This window comes from Brienomyrus brachyistius, chromosome 12 (assembly GCF_023856365.1).
Source record: "Brienomyrus brachyistius isolate T26 chromosome 12, BBRACH_0.4, whole genome shotgun sequence".
Classification (NCBI taxonomy): Eukaryota; Metazoa; Chordata; class Actinopteri; order Osteoglossiformes; family Mormyridae; genus Brienomyrus; species Brienomyrus brachyistius.
Genome location: NC_064544.1, coordinates 23,806,593 through 23,826,058, shown reverse-complemented (window position 1 = coordinate 23,826,058; position 19,466 = coordinate 23,806,593). Strand labels below are relative to the sequence as shown.

Sequence of the window (19,466 nt, the reverse complement as noted above, 5' to 3'; positions counted from 1 at the left end):
CTGGTTATCAGGAGCGAGGCAGGGTTAGGGTCAGGGCAATCACAGAGTCTGAGTGCTGGTGATCAGGAGCGAGGCAGGGTTAGGGTCAGGGCAATCACAGAGTCTGAGTGGTGGTGAACAGGAGCGAGGCAGGGTTAGGGTCAGGGCAATCACAGAGTCTGAGTGGTGGTGAACAGGAGCGAGGCAGGGTTAGGGCAATCACAGAGTCTGAGTGGTGGTGATCAGGAGCGAGGCAGGGTTAGGGTCAGGGCAATCACAGAGTCTGAGTGCTGGTGATCAGGAGCGAGGCAGGGTTAGGGTCAGGGCAATCACAGAGTCTGAGTGCTGGTGATTAGGAGCGAGGCAGGGTTAGGGTCAGGGCAATCACAGAGTCTGAGTGGTGGTGATCAGGAGCGAGGCAGGGTTAGAGTCAGGGCAATCACAGAGTCTGAGTGGTGGTGAACAGGAGCGAGGCAGGGTTAGGGTCAGGGCAATCACAGAGTCTGAGTGGTGGTGATCAGGAGCGAGGCAGGGTTAGGGTCAGGGCAATCACAGAGTCTGAGTGGTGGTGATCAGGAGCGAGGCAGGGTTAGAGTCAGGGCAATCACAAAGTCTGAGTGGTGGTGATCAGGAGTGACGCAGCGTGCTGTACACATGCACCATGTGCTCAGCAGCTCACCTGAACAGCCCCCACTTGGGCTGTTGGAGAGGACCTCTCCGGAGAAGACTGGGAACACAGTACTGACAGCTCAAAAAATCAGCTACACTAAATCATGTTAAAAGACTGAAGTTAGAGATGGCTTGTTGGCTCGGAACAAGAACTATGGTCTCACAGCTCCTGGGTTATGGGACGGATTCCCCACCCCCCAATTAGACTGACATCCTGCCCTTGGATAAGCTCCAGACTCACCATAACCCTGTGCTGGAGTTAAATGAATGGGATCGATTTCACTTTAATTAATTAGGACAGGCAGCATGAAATCTAAAAATAACTTAAGCAAAAATGTGATCATAAAATTAATCAAATATCTTCAGTAAAACTATGTTTTACCCAACATAAATTATATAACATATATGCTAAATACATGCCAAATAAGCTTTATGCTAAAATATTATCTATAGTCATTTTCTTTCACTTGCCATAAACTTTGATTTACAAAGTCCAAGGAGTCTAATCAGCTTTTTACATAACAAAAGTCAACGTCACACAGTGATTGGTAATACATGTAAGAAGCAGGTGACCTACATAAAGCTCCCCCAGGCCACGAGGCCACCGGCCAGTGGACACCCCTGCTTTGGTTAGGGGCCCCCTGCCTTTTGTCTACCAGTTAGATCAATATATAATGGCTGAAATCCTAGTGATATGACACATCTAGTCCAAAATCACAGAGAAGGGTTCTGATGATTCAGAAACCGCCTCATTTGTGCTTTTTTACAAAAAGTTTCTCTCTCTAAGCCAAAGTATCCTTACAGTTAAAAAAAAAGGAGGATAAAAATGAAACGAGTATAATTTGTAGTTGTTTCTGCTGAATTACAGTGTAAATCTAGCATGACAGACAAACAGCAGATCATTATGTAGGGATTGTGTTGGCTCAGCTCCTGTGCTAGTTGGTGGGGGGGTGGGGTGTTTTGTCACAATGCCGCGAGTAATATTGTACTTACACTGAAGACCATGCGCCTTGGTTAACACCCCTCCCCCCTGTGATCGGCTCCCTTTCCAGCATCACTTAGTGGCATGCCCCCATGGTGGGCCAGCACGTCTTAAGAACGCCACCATTCCCAGCTCATAAATTCATAAAAGGGGGCGTAAATAATGAATAAGCACTTCAATTATTCATACCCCTTTATGTTGCCCTTCTTTACTGCTCCTGCGCCGTGGTTTCAGTACCCGTTTGCTACTTATTTACTTAATCTTTTATTCAGACTTCCTCTCGCTTGGAGAGGTTAGGGTGTTGGAAAAAAAAAGCAAACACACATGGTGAGAGAGGAGCCCTGAGCGGCAAACGCAAAGGCAGGATCTGTGAAGGTCATTTGCTGTGGAGGAGAGGTGGAAGGAAGCGTCTGAGTGCACTTCTCCTTCGAGAAATACAGCACTCCTCAGTGCAGAGCCACCGCAGCTCCAGCTCAGTGCGTAACAGGGAGATTAGCGCCTGATATTAATTCTGGGGAACGATGCAGACAAATACAGGCTTGGAAATTACTTTACAGGGCAGCTGATAATACATTCCATGCATCTATGCTGCATAAATGTCATACGATATACGGAGTTACTGTGAGTAAGTTTTCACCCTCATCCAGTAAGACACAAAATGACTTTGGTTTCTCTCTTAGCATAAATAGACCTGCACACTGGTGAAACAACTTCATTTCATGGGGTGGATCCAGTGGAAATGTTTTTTAAATGAGGCCCCCCTAAAACAGAGTGGGTTCAGTACAGTAGGCAGGGAAAGGTACAGAAAGCAAGGGCAAATATCAGAGCACATCACAGAGCCTTATCGTTAGCATCCGGCAGCTGAGAACAACCGATTCTGCAGTTAGCCCACGTGGCTCACTTTCCCCTTAAAGTTCCTTTTTTCTTTCAGCGTTATTTATTTATTTTAACTTTGACAAGTTAGCTGCGTGCTTCCTGCGTTTTCTTTTGTTCCTCGAACATGGAAACACGCCTCTACTTGTTTATGCAGCAGTGTTTCTCAGAGGTTTACAGCTCTGGGGGGGGGGGGGGGGGGGGGGGACACCGACAGGATTCATGGTGTTCATGTGTTTCTTCAATATAACAACTAAACATCAGAACATTTCTTTTATTATATTATATAAATAATATATAATATAGATATTTTTGTCTGCTTTTCAGGTGGTTGGCGACATATTTTCCGACGCCCGCTCTCTGTCCGCTGGTGGGAGTGTGCTCACCTGTGTGTGCTCACCTGTGTGTGTGTGCGCGCATGTGTCTGTGCATGTGCATCAGGGTGGAGCTCCGCCATGCGCGATACAGAGAGCAGAGGAGAATTGTAAACACACGACCGTGTAGAGACAAAAATGACAAGCAGCCGTGTAAATAAGATTAATAACATACGGCTATTTAGTTTGCTTGATAAAAGGACAATGTATAGACCTGTTCTATAGGAAAGGTAACCTTAAATGACTTCTGTTGTGATCTGGCGCTACATCAAAAATAAAATGAAATAAAATTAACTTGACCTTCTGTGCCGTTGCTGGGTGGGGGGAGCACCCCCCTAATATAATGGTTGGGGAAACACTGTGCAACCGCATCGCATGTATCTCGCCTGTTCATCAACCACCAAGCCCTCCGCCAGCGCATTCATGCCTATCTGACTCGCCCCTTCAGGAAATCGACTCCCTCCAATGAAAAAAAGAAAACAAAGTTTTATAGCACAATTACCATATTTACCCTATTAAATGCTCCAGAAGCTTGACTTCGGCCCATTTTCCCGTAAGTCCCACACAGAAGCTTCACCTTGCCCAGGGTGTGGCACATTATTTCTGGGGGGCTCCTGTACCATAAGGTCAAGATGCTGAATTTAGCAACTGTATATTCAATATTCATTAAATTTAGCAAATTCTTTTATCCAAAATTACTTACAATTAAGAAACAGGCCCAGACAGCCCCTGGGACACCTGAGAATAAGGACCTAAATGAAAAGCTTAACACTGACATCACTCTGTCGACCCTGGCATTTGCGCCAGCGACCTTCCAATCGCAGGCATGGCGGCGTCCTAATCCCATATAACATCACTGAACTCCAACCAGCCAATGATATCCTAGCTCAGCTTATCGTGGCACGAGATTAGACTTGGCTCCTTGTACCTGAAGGACATCTTCACACAGGCGATCTGCTCCCATCTGTTGTTAAAAAACAGCCCCTATGAATTAGCGGATGTGCTAGCGGGCATCGTCTGTGGGAACAAGCATGGCAGGAAACGCCCCCTTGCAGCCACCAGGGGGAATCTGGGAAATTTATGCAGGCGAAGGAGAAGAAAAAAAAAAGGATGTTACCTTCCTTCTCGACGCGGAAAACGAAGGCCCGGTGGGACGTCACCACTTCAATCTTGCTGTCCCCGAGGCTGCGAACGTGGCTGACGGCCGAGAGAGGGATGAAGCCTTTGGAATACATATCCTGAAAGGCAGAAGAGATGTGGCTTTGCATCGGGCCGGAGCTGTGGGGGGCGGGGGGGCACCTACACGCTACGCTCCCCTCACAGAGCCACACAGGGCACATCCTGGGCAGCCACAAACTCCCACAGCTGCATGAGTCGATAGCAGTGGGTCTCACATCGCCTGAGTGTGCAGTTTAAGAGGCGTACCATGCTAATCACCGGCCTCCCTGAAATCACAGCACATTCCTGCCTCTGTGATTTCAACAATCATACTCTAATGTTTCACCATGAAAGCCTGGCAGGTCAGATTTGCTCTCTGGGACAGCCCAACCAAGCCACCTGCTCTCATTGCACTAGGGGCTGTGGGGGAGCAGTGTTGCTCTTTAAGCTGACCGCCACAGGGTGGCGCATGGGCGGACTCAGCCCACCCAGAGACCTCTGGACAATCTGAGTACAGACTTTGGCCTTTGGCTTAGAGCTCAGTGCGAAGCCAGCTAGTGCAGACTAATAAAAGTAACACAGCAAAAGAGCCAGGAGCCAAAAGGCCCAAAATCACATCAGTCTCTACAGAGAGAGCCTTTCAGTGTTCCTGAAAACAGATTCACAAACTCAGGAAATCACAGGTGATAAAAGCTATTCTATCCATGTATTATTCATAGCAATAAAACCATTATCACAGGCCGGGCTGCTTAATAAAAACCCTGCTTTTCTCCAATAAGACTGACCTGAATGTCATTATCACCTATAGAGCCATGGGCTTACGCAGCACAGCTATCTGAGGGCTGGGCGAACTTCCGGAACCTTCCGGAGCACTTACAGTAGCTCTTAATTAAGCTGGTCGCATTAACACCCAGGGCACAGCATTTTCCAGAAACGGCACGTCCAAAAATACTCACGGTGGGGTGAGCAATCCCATTTTTCTGAGGCTGACCGACGGGGTGGGGGGGGGAGAGTGAGAGGAGGGGGAGGGACAGAGAGGTACGAGGGAGAGAGGGAGAGCGAGGTGTGAGAGGAGAGAAGGGGGAGGGCAGCCGTACGAGGTCATGGAGAGCTTCGTCCTCGCAAATTAAGCAGGGATGTTAACAATGGCAGGAACAGCTAACCGTAATTACTGAAGCGTGGCCCTGCCTCGCTCCCCGGGAATTCGCTATCGCGCAGAATTAGAGGCTGTGCCGCGGCGCTGCCATCGCCTGTGAACTTTGGCGCATTTTAATGAGCTGCGCTAAATTCGGAGGGAGCCTGAGGTGCGGACAGCCCAGCCCATGCCAGGCACACATAATCACGCATCATCTGGGCCGCCTGTAATTAATTGTTTTTTTTTTCCCCCATTCCTCTTCTGGTGGCAATGATGGACATATTTTAATCATGCGAGCATCTGTAAATAACCCAGTGATTGTCGGGAAGGAGACAGAGAGATGGGCCCCCTTTGTCATGGAAGGATGAGAGGGCCCTGGGTCAAGGAGCTCCTGGGCTCTTGCGCCTTGCTAACTCCCACTCTGGCGTCCATGTTCTATGTACATTGCTCTCACTCTTTGTCTCTCTCACTCTCTCTCACTCTCAATGTGCAGGGGTATGCTAAGGTACGTACACTGCTATATTTAAATACACAGGCTCCAGCAAGCAATTTAGACACTGACACCAGGAAGCTAAAAGCTTTTTATAATAAAGGTTACATCAAGAAGGGAGGAAGAAAAGACGGTGTTTCGTGCCTTTGTCACCAGTTTCCATTAGATTTATACTCCCACACCCTGAATCGTTTCACAGATGCATGGGGACACCTAGTGGCCGGACTATAAAACAGCAACACAGTTCATAATATCCCGATTACAATGGGTCAGTCGGAAAATAAATGGAATATCATGGATACTGTCACAGTATTGCTGTATCTATTCTCCAGTGGAGAGTGTGGGGTAGCTGACCGGAGCAGGACTGACGTGCAGCTTTGCCCAACCCAGCAGACAGACACCAGCAGGCCCACACTGCCTACCAAATGTACCTTATTGATTAATATTATTATAACTAATTAGGAGGCTCTGAAAACAGCTCTCACCCAATACTTCCCTGAAGCCCACCATCCCAAAGATTGTAGGCTGAGAAAGGCGGATTTATTCCTCCGAATGCACCTGTGGGGGGCATAGGCCACAGCTACAGACACAGAGAAGGGTGGGACAAGGGCGTGCATCCCCCCAAGCGGGGAATAGCTGGGACCCTTCGTCTGCGTGCAGGCCACTTGTGTCCACACGTATGAGGCATGGTGACAGAAAGTCAGCCAATGGAGTGAATAAAAAGCTGCTTGGCCGTTATGCTTCTGCCCACCATGCGATTGACTTACAGCATGTCGGGTCAAAAAAGTGCAGATTAATGCTCCCCTCTCCGCAGCACGCTGTGACTCCGTACCACAAAGGAGGCGGGCTATAATTAGTAAGTGATTAACGAGGGCAGCGTGAGAGAGGGCAATCAGCACTGGGGGAGAGAGGAGGAGGATGGGACAAGGGCTGGGGGGGGGGGGGGGGAACGGGTTTGACTCTCCCTGACCCACTGCACCCCCACTTCTATAATTGTTAATTTATAACCCCCCCCCCCCCCCCCGCCCCCCATGCCATTCACACAGTGGTGTGCACTGGCGTGAAACTTAAAAAGACAACCCAAGTAGCAGAACGTCGCTCTGGGAGCACTGCTCACCTGGGGGGGACTAACAAAAAGGAGGCACGTGTACAGACAGCCCATGGCAGCCTACACAGGCCTGATGAGAAGGAGGTGCATGTACAAGGAGCCCATGTCAGACTAAAGGGGTCTGATAAAGAGGAGACGCGTGTGCTGAGAGCCCACGGCAGCCTTAACAGGCCTGATGAGGAGGAGACGCGTGTGCTGAGAGCCCATGGCAGCCTAAGCAGGTCTGATGAGGAGGAGACGCGTGTGCTGAGAGCCCATGGCAGCCTAAGCAGGTCTGATGAGGAGGAGACGCGTGTGCTGAGAGCCCATGGCAGCCTAAGCAGGTCTGATGAGGAGGAGACGCGTGTGCTGAGAGCCCATGGCAGCCTAAACAGGCCTGATGAGGAGGAGACGCGTGTGCTGACAGCCCATGGCAGCCTAAACAGACCCGATGAGGAGGAGACGCGTGTGCTGAGAGCCCATGGCAGCCTAAACAGGCCTGATGAGGAGGAGACGCGTGTGCTGAGAGCCCAAGGCAGCCTAAGCAGGTCTGATGATGAGGAGACGCGTGTGCTGAGAGCCCATGGCAGCCTAAGCAGGTCTGATGATGAGGAGACGCGTGTGCTGAGAGCCCATGGCAGCCTAAGCAGGTCTGATGATGAGGAGACGCGTGTGCGGAGAGCCCATGGCAGCCTAAGCAGGTCTGATGAGGAGGAGATGCGTGTGCTGAGAGCCCATGGCAGCCTAAACAGGCCTGATGAGGAGGAGACGCATGTGCTGAGAGCCCATGTCAGACTAAAGGGGTCTGATAAAGAGGAGACGCGTGTGCTGAGAGCCCATGGCAGCCTTAACAGGCCTGATGAGGAGGAGACGCATGTGCTGAGAGCCCATGGCAGCCTAAACAGGCCTGATGAGGAGGAGACGCGTGTGCCGAGAGCCCATGGCAGCCTAAACAGGCCTGATGAGGAGGAGGCGCATGTGCTGAGAGCCCATGGCAGCCTAAACAGGCCTGTACATGTGTGAAGGTTAGTGTGAGAGTGCATGTTTGAGTGAACATTTGTGTGGGTGTGGATGTGTCTGATTATGTGTATAACAGAATTAAAGTGAGATGTGTGACTGAGCGTTAGCGCGAGTATGTGTGGGTGTGTGTAAGTGTGCGTGGGTGTGTTTGAATGTGCTTGTTCAGTTGACTTACTTTGTCGTTACTGTAATAGCAGAGATGCTCCCCGTCAAATGTCACCCATCTCTTCTGATACACACAGTTCCTGAAAGAGAGACATTGAATGTAAGCATCCAAGCTCACAGAGGAACAGCACCCTGCACTAGAGGACTCAGTACCTCAGCTGGGCCCAACACCAGAGCTCACAGAGGAACAGCACCCTGCACTAGAGGACTCAGTACCTCAGCTGGGCCCAACACCGGAGCTCACAGAGGAACAGCACCCTGCACTAGAGGACTCAGTACCTCAGCTGGGCCCAACACCGGAGCTCACAGAGGAACAGCGCCCTGCACTAGAGGACTCAGTACCTCAGCTGGGCCCAACACCGGAGCTCACAGAGGAACAGCACCCTGCACTGGAGGACTCAGTACCTCAGCTGGGTCCAACACCGGAGGTCACAGAGGAACAGCACCCTGCACTAGAGGACTCAGTACCTCAGCTGGGCCCAACACCGGAGCTCACAGAGGAACAGCACCCTGCACTAGAGGACTCAGTACCTCAGCTGGGCCCAACACCGGAGCTCACAGAGGAACAGCGCCCTGCACTAGAGGACTCAGTACCTCAGCTGGGCCCAACACCGGAGCTCACAGAGGAACAGCGCCCTGCACTGGAGGACTCAGTACCTCAGCTGGGTCCAACACCGGAGGTCACAGAGGAACAGCACCCTGCACTAGAGGACTCAGTACCTCAGCTGGGCCCAACACCGGAGCTCACAGAGGAACAGCACCCTGCACTAGAGGACTCAGTACCTCAGCTGGGCCCAACACTGGAGCTCACAGAGGAACAGCACCCTGCACTGGAGGACTCAGTACCTCAGCTGGGCCCAACACCGGAGCTCACAGAGGAACAGCGCCCTGCACTGGAGGACTCAGTACCTCAGCCAGGCCCAACACCGGAGCTCACAGAGGAACAGCGCCCTGCACTGGAGGACTTAGTACCTCAGCCAAGCCTCTTGGCCTTCAGTCATTCATCTACCCCATTCGACCGTGCTATACTCTAAAATGAATCACTAAAAATGGCCCACACTAGACCTAGTTCCTATGTGCACAAAGAGCCCAGCCCTGTGACACGGGGACTGGAATCCCTTCCCCTGAGGTAGCAATCTTTCAGTCTGACTGTGTAAGCCACCGCATGATTCTTTCCTTTGGCCCCAAGCAGATCCCTGCTACTTTACACTTAAATCAGGCAAAACATTAAACACACTCACCTGTAAAGAACCTAACTAACCGTGCATGGCTTTAGGGAGAAGATCACACTATGGGACCAAGTCACGTAGCCAGAATGGGGACACAAACTGAAGTGGATTAACATGCTAATCTTCGCTCCTGAACCGCGGTCTCAATTGACCGGCAGCGCTGAGCGCAGGAGAGGCTAAAGCCCCTCACTGCCATCACCGAAATCCCCAGCCGAGGCGTCAACGAGACAAATGAGAAAATCTCCATGGGTCAGAGAAGCTGCAGCAGGGATGATGCTGGTTGGCCCCACCCACATCTGCTTAAACAAACATCCAGCAGCAGGAGGCCGTCTCTCTCTGTAAGCAGATGCCTTCTTCAGAAGAAGTAAAGAGCTTAGAAATGAGCCAGTTTCTACTGGACATTTGGCTTAACATTAATACTGCCATCAATACTCAGCAGTTATGTGCAGTTTACTTTAACTCTAACTACTAATACTGTTCTGTTGCATACTTTTCCGTCACCACTTCCTTAAGCTCTCTGCTTTGTACTAGTCCAGCTCTCTTCACCACAAACACCACCACAAACCAGCATCCCCGTTTCTGCCTGTCCTGTAGATGCTTTGCTTTTTCGTTTATTAACCGTTTACCTTTTAGCACCGGGAAGTAGCCGTGAATCTCGCAATGCAAAGACAGCTGGCCCAGGGTGCCAAAGAAACCACAGCAATATAAAAATAGGTCAGAGATGTCAGACATGCCCCACAGCCTGCCTGCACATACTCCCAGCACTCTCGAAATAAAAATGCAGTAAAGTACAGCACTGACGCTCAGTAGGTAGCCCTGTCACAGTTAGGGCTTAGCACAGCCATTTGCATAGTCCCACCCTGAAGTATAATTCAGCTTCTCTCCCACTCCAAAAGTATGCAGGTACATGACCTGTCACCTCTAAATTGCCCCTAATTTGAGTGTACACTATAGGGCAGTGCCTCCCAGGAAGCCCCCCCCCTCCCCCAAGCATGACCTGGTGGTGAAAAATTGGCTGGAAGATGTGATCAGCAAGAAATCAAACGAGTGGTGCCTCACCCCTGCGGGGAAAGCTTGTCCAGCCATCCAGCCTTGAGAACGGCATTGTGGGTCTGGTAGTAGCAGGCATAGGGAGAGATGTCCACGTCCAGGTTGGCTAGCTGGGTGTGATTCCCCCTGCTGTTTGCCACCTGCCTCATGCCAAAATGCCTGGGCAGAGACTGAGATCTGTGGGTCTCCTCTGTGGAGCACTCCTGCTGTGAGAGCCCCCCCTGGACCCGTCCACTGGCTTCCAGAAGCGGGGTTTGGGCCGAGGAAGAGACTGCATCCTTCTCCGATCTGCTCTGCTTGGTCCTGAAAAGCCATGTCACACTTTAGGTCATCTCTGGCACTGAAACAGACCGCAATCGTGAGCTTTTCATGAGGACATGTGGAACTGAAATTAGTGACATCACACCTCTCTGTGACCTTCTGCTATATGAGCTACTTGTTTCTCTATTATACTGCATTGCTGTGACCATGCTTAACCCTCCAAACACAGTATGCTGAGGCTGGACTGCACCACTATGGGCACCTACACCCCGCACATTAAAGGTCTGACAAGTAAATCTGAACCAGAAGTTCAAAGAAACCAAAATAAGTGAGACCATTTTTACCCTGAAGTGAGTTTTGATGCCTCCTTGTTTTTACTTCTTGGCTGGTCAACAGGAGCTGTATCCTGATCAAGGAAGGAAGCAGGATCAAGATCAGCATCAAAAACCACACATATGAAAACACAGACATGGTGTCTTCACATCAGACTCTAGTACATTAGTAAAGTAAAGTAAATTACTAGCAAATTAATTTAGAACACATGAAAGAACTGTATCCTGTGCTGGGCTGGCATCCCGTCCAGGGTGTTCCCTAACCCTGTGGTGGACTGGCATCAATCCATCGTGACCCCCAGCCCTGTGGTGGACTGGCATCAGTCCATCATGAACCCCAGCCCTGTGGTGGACTGGCATCAGGTCCATCGTGTCCCCCAGCCCAGTGCCCTGTGATGGACTGGAATTCAGTACAGGGTGTTCCCCAATCCTGCTCCCTGTGGTGGACTGGGAGAGGCTCCAAACCCCCATGCAACTTTGGCCAGGGTAAGTTCAAAGAGCGACAGACGGATATATGGGTTAAATGTGTAGCTTATTTACCTGCTTTTCTATGTTAGATATTTTCAGCACAACAAAATTAGAAATGATACAAAGATGATAGAAAGATACAACTATAACTATTTAGTACATGATATTTTCTTTTTTTAACCATACTGTATATACCATATACAGTCATGCCAAAAAGAAAGTAATACCTTCGTTCATGTTATTTTACATATCAGGACACAAACCAAAAAGTCATCTGCTCCGTACCAGGTTCTAACATTACTTAAATTTAAGCTCATTTGTAGATCAACGAACAATAGATTCCACGGTGTCATTATTTAACAAATGAAGCCTAAATGGAGAAACTGTGTGGAAAATACAGTCATGGAAGAACCCATGTCATGGAAGACCCCATGAATCAATAGCTTGTAGAACCACCGTTAGCAGCAATAACTTAAGATAATGTCATTTAGTAAATGGTTATCACTCTTGCACATCGTTGTGGCCAAATCTTCTTTCCATTGTTGCTTCAGTTCATTGAGGTTTGTGGACATTCATTTATGCACAGCATTTAAAACAGGTTGAGGTCTGGACTTTGACTAGGCCAATGCAATACATTGATTCTTTTCTTTTTCATCCATTTGGCTGTAGACTCGCTGGTGTACTTGGGATCATTGTCCTGTTGCATGATCCAGTTTCAGCCAAGCTTTAGCTGTTGAACAGATGGCCTCACATTTGAATCTACAATACTTTGGTATACAGAGGAGTTCATGGTCAACTCAGTGATTGTAAGGTGCCCAGGTGCCATGGCTGCAAAATAAGATTAAATCATCATCCTTCCACCAACATGCTTGACAGTTGGTTGGTGTTTGAGCTGATATGCCGTTTGGTTTTCACCAAACATGGCGCTGTGCTTTACGGCCAAACATCTCCACTTTGGTCTCGTCTGTCCACAGGACACTGTTCCAGAAGTCTTGTGGTTTGTTCAGATACAACATTGCAAACCTAAGCTGTGTTGCCATGTTTTTCTTGGAGAGAAGAGGCTTTCTCCAGTGCAACCCTTCCAAACTAGCTCAATGTTCAGTGTTTTTCTAATTTTACTGCCGTCAACTTTCACATGCTAACTGAGGGCTGTAGAGTCTGAGATGTAGCTTTTGGGCTTTTTGCAATTTTTCGGAGCATTACATGGTCTGACCTTGGGGTGAAGTTGCTGGGACGTCCACTCCTGGGAATATTGGCAGCTGTCTTGGATGTTTTCCACTTCTGAATAATCTTTCTCACTGTAGAATGATTGACTTCAAATTGTACACAAATGGCCTTATAACCCTTCCCAGATTGATGGGAACAATTGTTTCTCTAAGATCATTGCTGATGTCCTTCCTCCTCGGCATTGTGTTAACACACACCTAAATGCTCCAGAACACTTTTGGCTAAGTTTTCATTAAATAATGACACGGTATAATATGTCTTCTGTTGTTGTTCATCTGAGGTTGTATTTACTTATTTTAAGAGCTGCTAAGGGCCAAATGATTTTGTTATTATGTTCTGATATGTAAAACCTTAGAATTTAAAGTCGGTGTACGTTCATTTTCACATGACTGTAGTTTATAAAAATATAAATAAAATCTGAAAGCTATTTAGCAAATAGCTCTAAAAACAGAAGCCTGACAACCACTTAGAATGGGCTTAACTGGAAGGACTCATTTTATGTTATTGCTCTTCAATAAAATTAATATGGCAAATTACATTATTTTTAAACTTTGAGCCCTTTTTCAATGCTTTAAAATTAAATGATCCAAGTAACGATTCCTCCATTTCCCTCCATCAACTTCCCTGTGAGATGCTGCTAACTAAATTGGTTTCATTTTAGCTGTGGATTCTGGGAGTTTTTGCAATGTCACAAGCAAAGATATGGACCTTGTTTACAACCTGGAAAGAATACAAAAAAATATATATTTGTAAATATATTTGTTTAAAGGGTATTATATTATACTGTATCTCATTTTCAAAATATATCTATATAATCGGCCTATTTTTCGATTTTGTTGTCTTTTAAGGTTAGTTTTGCTTTAGTTTTATGAGTTTTTGAATTTTTACTATGCTTCATAATTGAATTATACTTTTAATTTTAACAAAGAAAGAAGCCCTTAAATGAAAAGACACAGCTCAAAATGGATTATCAATAACAGCAAAGTTTAACCATTTTAAGTCTTAGAGCAGATCCATAAAAAAAATATGTCTCTCACTCTCCTCTCAGTCATGCCGTACCAGTGTCTGTCTGCTACATTAGCTCTAGCAGCGGCCAGGATTTTGAACTTTGGGTCAAGAATTTTACAGAAGCGAGGGGGTCTGGGATGCTTTTGAATACATATTTTTTGTAGTGTAAATGATAATGCATCCTGATGCATCCCTGAGAAGGACATCATAAGAAAATACATCAACAATGGAGGAGCTGGTGGTTCTTTAAGTGACAGCGTACCAGCACTTGAAAACATGAAGAAAAGCATTGATGTATGTCGTTGAAGTGTAAGTGAAATCACATGCCTAATTTCCATTTAGGCAGAAGATTGAGTCCAGAGAAAACCAGGTGACTCCTATTGTAACCAGGCATTTTTGTTGTCTTACCGTAGCTAAGCCCGCATTCCACACATCTGGATAAAGTCTTACAGAGCTTTGATAATGATGCTGTAGATAAATCACTTTTGCTGAAAACATATAATTGAAAATAGTTCCACATAGTAAGTTAGTACATCTTTAATCAGCATCATAAACTCCTGATATTTGACAAAACTGGCCTACAACAGAAAGGCCTGTCAAAATGGTGAAACTAGTTAGACCATTTGACATTCCAATTTAAAATCAAATTTGACAAGTATTATCACGGACACTTAGGCTACGTTCACACTGCCAGGCTGAAGTGACTCAAATCGTATTTTTTGCCTCAATGTGACACAGATCTGATCTTTTCAGGGCTGTGTGGACACGCAAATCTGATATTTTCAAACTGGATCTGTGTAACTTTCATATGTGGTACTAAATCAGATACGTATCCGATTCACGGCCATGCGACCTGAATGTGAACGCTCAGATCAGAATTCATGTGGCTTTTTGCTTATACGCATGCGCTGACATCATCAGCCTGCACCGGCAGGTTCGTAGCCACACATCTCTTGGTGCAGCAGTCTCAGCAATAACGGAAACAGAAAAAGCTAGCCGCCTGACTTTTATTCTCCTTTTCGATCTGCTCATGTACAGCTGATTCACTGTTTGTTGTCCTCCAGAGCAAAGTGCGATACATGCGTGAGCTACTAACGCCTCCATTTTTAATGCCAAGAGTCATCCCACAGATATGACATTTTTTGTTGTTGGTTACGCAGTTGACCCATGTAAAAATGTATCAATGTGCGCATGCGTGACATTGAGGAGGACCCATGCATTCACATTGCAGTCAGATACAGGTCATTTGTAGTTATGAATGTGAACCGTCAAGATAGACAAATCCGATCTGAGAAAAAAAATCAGAACTGAAAGATGTGGCTGGCAGTGTGAACGTAGCCTTATATAAGCACATTGCTTTAGTGTGAATCTTTCAAAACATTTTTTTATTAAATACTTATTTTAATAATTATAATTATGATGAATTGTCAATGTTTTCCTGTGGTCATACCCCATTTGACATGCAAACCAAAGCATACCTAACCCAAAAAATGTCAAATTATCTTTAAAATATGAGAGTTTGGCCTAACTTTGGCCTTCTACAGTCCCCTCATCAGGGGTTCATCTCTATGATATTATTTCATGTGACATGGAGTAGTGTAGTGTAGTAACTAGTGTAGCTAACTAAAATTAGTGACTCTACTAACATACTCAACTCTGCTGCTCAGTCTACAAATGCATTTTCCTTGAAAATGTGGCACCATTTAAAAGGGAAATAAACATGTTTTCCAGCGGTATAAGATTTATTGCCAAAAAGCATTGTCACAACAAAGAAATAGTCAACCAAACACAAATTTAGTTTGTTAGTTTAAATAACTACTGTATACACACACACACACACACACACACACACACACAGACATCCATAAATATGCATATAAATTACTATATATAAGCACACACATACCCAAACATACACATACAGTGGTACCTTGGAATACAAACTTAATTCATTCCATAAGGCTGATCGAGTTGCGATTTGATTCCAAGTCGAATTTCCCCATAAGAAATAATGTACAGGAATTTTATCCATTCCCCCAATTGACCCCCAAATGATTGGCTATTTTAAACTTATCTACCCACCTAATGATAAAACGGATTTACAATCATTATATATAAAAAGTAATACACATATGAAACAGCGCACATATAAAAGCATTAAACATGAAATAAATGACAATGCTATACTCCAAAGCAAGAGCAGACGCATCGTAGCAGGTCTGTTTTGGTTTGTCGTGGTAAAAGTTTTTGGTCGAGCTGAGTTTAGAACTTTCTCGACCGACCCCAACTTGATGTCCGAGTTGAGAGACGATCAATTTCCGGTGTTCTACTAAATGTGTGTATGTTTTTGGTTATATATATATATATATATATATTTAGGATCATTTTTAACAGCATCCGAATCTGCATGTATGCACAAATCACCCAGTATTTTTTGCCAGTATTTCTGAGTTGGATATGTGCGTGTGATGATCTGGTGACATATTACACAGAATTAGGCTGGTTTGACAAAACTTATTTAAAGCATAAGTTCTTCTTTTTTGGTAAAATACAAATAACAGCAGGTTTTTTCACAACAGCCTGAACACAGGCTGATAATCCCTTCAAACAAATTCTGAATGTCACTGCAACTTCCCGAACTTAGCTTAAAGGCTAATATACCACGCCTTTCAGTAAAAACTGATTTTTATTTATTTATTTATTTTTTTATGGTCAAGAGATGCCACATGGCTATGGATTATTATCATGTAACTGCACAGGTAGTTCCAGCAGCTTAATAACAGTTTTATATTAATGCACACTAATTTCACTCAGCATTCCAAATACATTTACGATGCGCGACTTTTTACTCATAAGCAAACAGTTTTCATCAGTATCATTTTCCTAGGTTTTCAAAATGCAGGTGCCTATCCATGTTTTCTATGGTAACTTAACTCATAGCTACATGGGACTTTCAGGAAACACTATTACAAACTTCGGGTGTCCGAAGACCCGGCAAATTTATATTTAAAAAATCAAGTCAAAATAGCCCTTTTCAAACTTTTATTGAATGACCCTCCCTTGAATACTACGAACAGATTCTAAACAAACTTAAAATATTTTTTTCTTCTGAAGCACCAGTCCTCTGGTGAGCAGGAAGTCTTTTCTCTTTTCGCATTCAGCATGCTGAAACTTTGTTAATTTTAACGGAAAAAAAAGTTTAAAAATGTTAACATTATAAAATATTGTGATGCCCGGCCCGTCCGCTCCTCGTGTGTGCCACGCCCCCTGACTACCCACGTGTTCTTTCCCGATCGTTGCCACCTGTGTCTGATTACTTTGATTAGTCTTGTCCTGTTTTAAGTCCTGGTCTTGCCTGTTACCCTTGTCGGTCATTGATGTTAGTCGTCGTGCGATGTTCCCTGTTCCCAGCACGTCAAATAAATCCCCGTTTACCCTTCTTTTGCCTGCCCGCCTGTTACCTGCTCGCTCACCTGCCAGCGCACTCGCCCGCTTCCCGGACGAGCGTGACAAATATGAAACGTTATATCCATTTTAAATCATTATCCAATCAAAATAACCTCCAAAAATAATCCAGAATAATGCTTCATACTTGCTGTTAAGCTAAATGGGTCATCCTCTGTATTTACATGTATAGCAAAGCATGCACCTCTCAAAATATGCTGACATCAGTGTTACTCTCCGTCTGGCTCCAGTAATCAAAATCTATTATCTTTCTCAATCCAAAAATAGGCTAAATTGGCCAAGCACTGCTTAAAATACCACTAAATAATGTCAAATCCTCACCTTGTGCTTTATGTACAATGAGAGGGGGAATTAATGGTACAAAAATAGGTTAATATGAGCAACCTTGGGGGCAGCATGGTGGTGCAGTTGTTAGCACTGTTGCCTCCCACCTCTGGGTCCAAGTCTCCGCCTGGGTCACATGTGTGTGGAGTTTGCATGTTCTCCCCATGTCATCGTGGGGTTTCCTCCGGGTACTCCGGTTTCCCCCCACAGTCCAAAAACATGCTGAGGCTAATTGGAGTTGCTAAATTGCCCATAGGTGTGCATGTGCAAGTGAATGGTGTGTGAGTGTGCCCTGCGATGGGCTGGCCCCCCATCCTGGGTTGTTTCCTGCCTCGTGCCGATTGCTTCCAGGATAGGCTCCGGACCCCCCGCGACCCAGTACGATAAGTGGTTTGGAAAATGGATGGATGGATGAGCAACCCTGTAATGTTTTTACTTTACTTCAGTAATATTCTAAGCTACTCTAGAGCAATTAACAAATGTAGCACTTAAAAAAATGCATGTAACACTACAAATATTTCACCATGTTCGGGTCGCTAGTGACACGCTACTTTTTGGCAAATAAATTAAGACAAAATAATATAGTGAATCTATTTTGCCATAAATTTGCCAATAAAGTGTTACAGGTAAAAAGCACTTGGCATATTATGGGGACAGCAACCCAAGATACTGTATGTACACAAGGGCTAAGGGATTGTCGCTTTCAGTGAGCAGCCTGACCAGACGTTATACCCCGTTTTCAAGAGCACACTGGAACATTATTAAATGCACATAGAAATGATGTTCTGAAAAATTAACTGTGACTAGGTTATTCTATTATTATTTTTTGTTCATTTGCCGTGGTATAAGCAGGACAAATGACTTGAAGGTGTGCAGTTATAGGAAAATAATCAAATCCAACTTGGTCAGCCCTCGGCTTTGTGTCGGGCCACATTACAGCACGTTGTCCCTCATTATTTTCATATAATCACACACCTCAGAGTGGTTTATTCCTTACATAATAATGTTTGACCACGGCACAAGATGAATATGCAATAAAACATAATGCATTTAGCAGTCCAAACAAAGGCTGGCATATTGTGGCGAATCCATTATCGCTTCAAAATAAAATTCTGCATGATGCTGCAACTAATACTATGTCACATATGACATACCCAGCACTTCACTCGCCTTGACTATTTCAAAATATTTTTATCACATTATGCAAACAACCACAGTTGTCATTTCAGGAATGCTACAGTATGGCGGTATGTTAAAAATGCATACTATCCAGGAAATTATAACTGGTAGGCGAGATGAACGGAATAGCACTGGGTGGTATAACCAAAGACTGAAAGATGTATGTCTGCAAGGGAATATCACACGAATCTCAATACAAAAATATGCAACTATCAGTAAACACACTAATCGGTGGAAGGTTCTGTCACTAGAGGATGATTGACGCCTGTTCCTGCAGCCAAAAGTGGGAAGGATTGCTTCGACTTCATCAATATGGCGGTTAAATGCACTTGCAGTCACGTGATAGCAGCACTAATGCATACATACAGTTAGCATTTGTTGTCAATTACTTCTTTCAGCACATTAACGCGCATGTTAATTTTGATACCCAAATGGGAGAATAGTATGGACAAAGATTTTTAAGAGACGTACAATATTATTTCCTGGTTCAAAACAACATGACAGCATCTGTTGTGACGACAAATCTCAGAATTCACAGTTGAACTCAAAACAGTCAGTCAGCATCTCCTGACGAAGCTGAAGAGGGGAAAGGCGAGGAAACATTGTGACTTTGTCACATTTTAAATACTTTTCTAGGGGACAGCACGGTGGCACAGTTCTTAGGACTGTTGCCTCTCACCTCTGGGACCTGGACTCAAGGTTCAAATACTCGACAAAAAGAATACTGGTTAACAATCAAATTTTCCAGTGGAGACACAAGCAAGACCAATGCATTAAATGTAATTGGGGTGTGTTAAGAATGGCTGAGAGGTCAGAGTCTTCAGGAACCATGAGGTTCCAAAAAGGTGCAAAAACGTATTATCCTCTCGCACAAGGGGGCACAAATACAAAGTATTAACAACAACAACAACAAAAAAATCACCTAAAACAGGCTATATCCTGGCAGCCCCTGGATCCATAACAACTTCTCCCTTAAGCACCTTCTGCGGGG

General features: G+C 45.5%; 1 protein-coding gene across 1 annotated transcript in view; it reads right to left on the bottom strand.

Moving 5' to 3' along the window:
• The window catches only part of arap2 (ArfGAP with RhoGAP domain, ankyrin repeat and PH domain 2), a 101,907-nt gene that overhangs the window by 70,291 nt on the left and 12,150 nt on the right, over positions 1–19,466 (bottom strand). Inside the window, exons 5-8 of the mRNA XM_048969936.1 lie at positions 10,817–10,878; positions 10,221–10,514; positions 7,943–8,012; positions 3,995–4,115 (exon numbers count right to left, since the gene is read on the bottom strand). Of these exons, the coding sequence (XP_048825893.1) occupies positions 3,995–4,115; positions 7,943–8,012; positions 10,221–10,514; positions 10,817–10,878 (547 nt within the window). The remainder of the gene's footprint in view (positions 1–3,994; positions 4,116–7,942; positions 8,013–10,220; positions 10,515–10,816; positions 10,879–19,466) is intronic.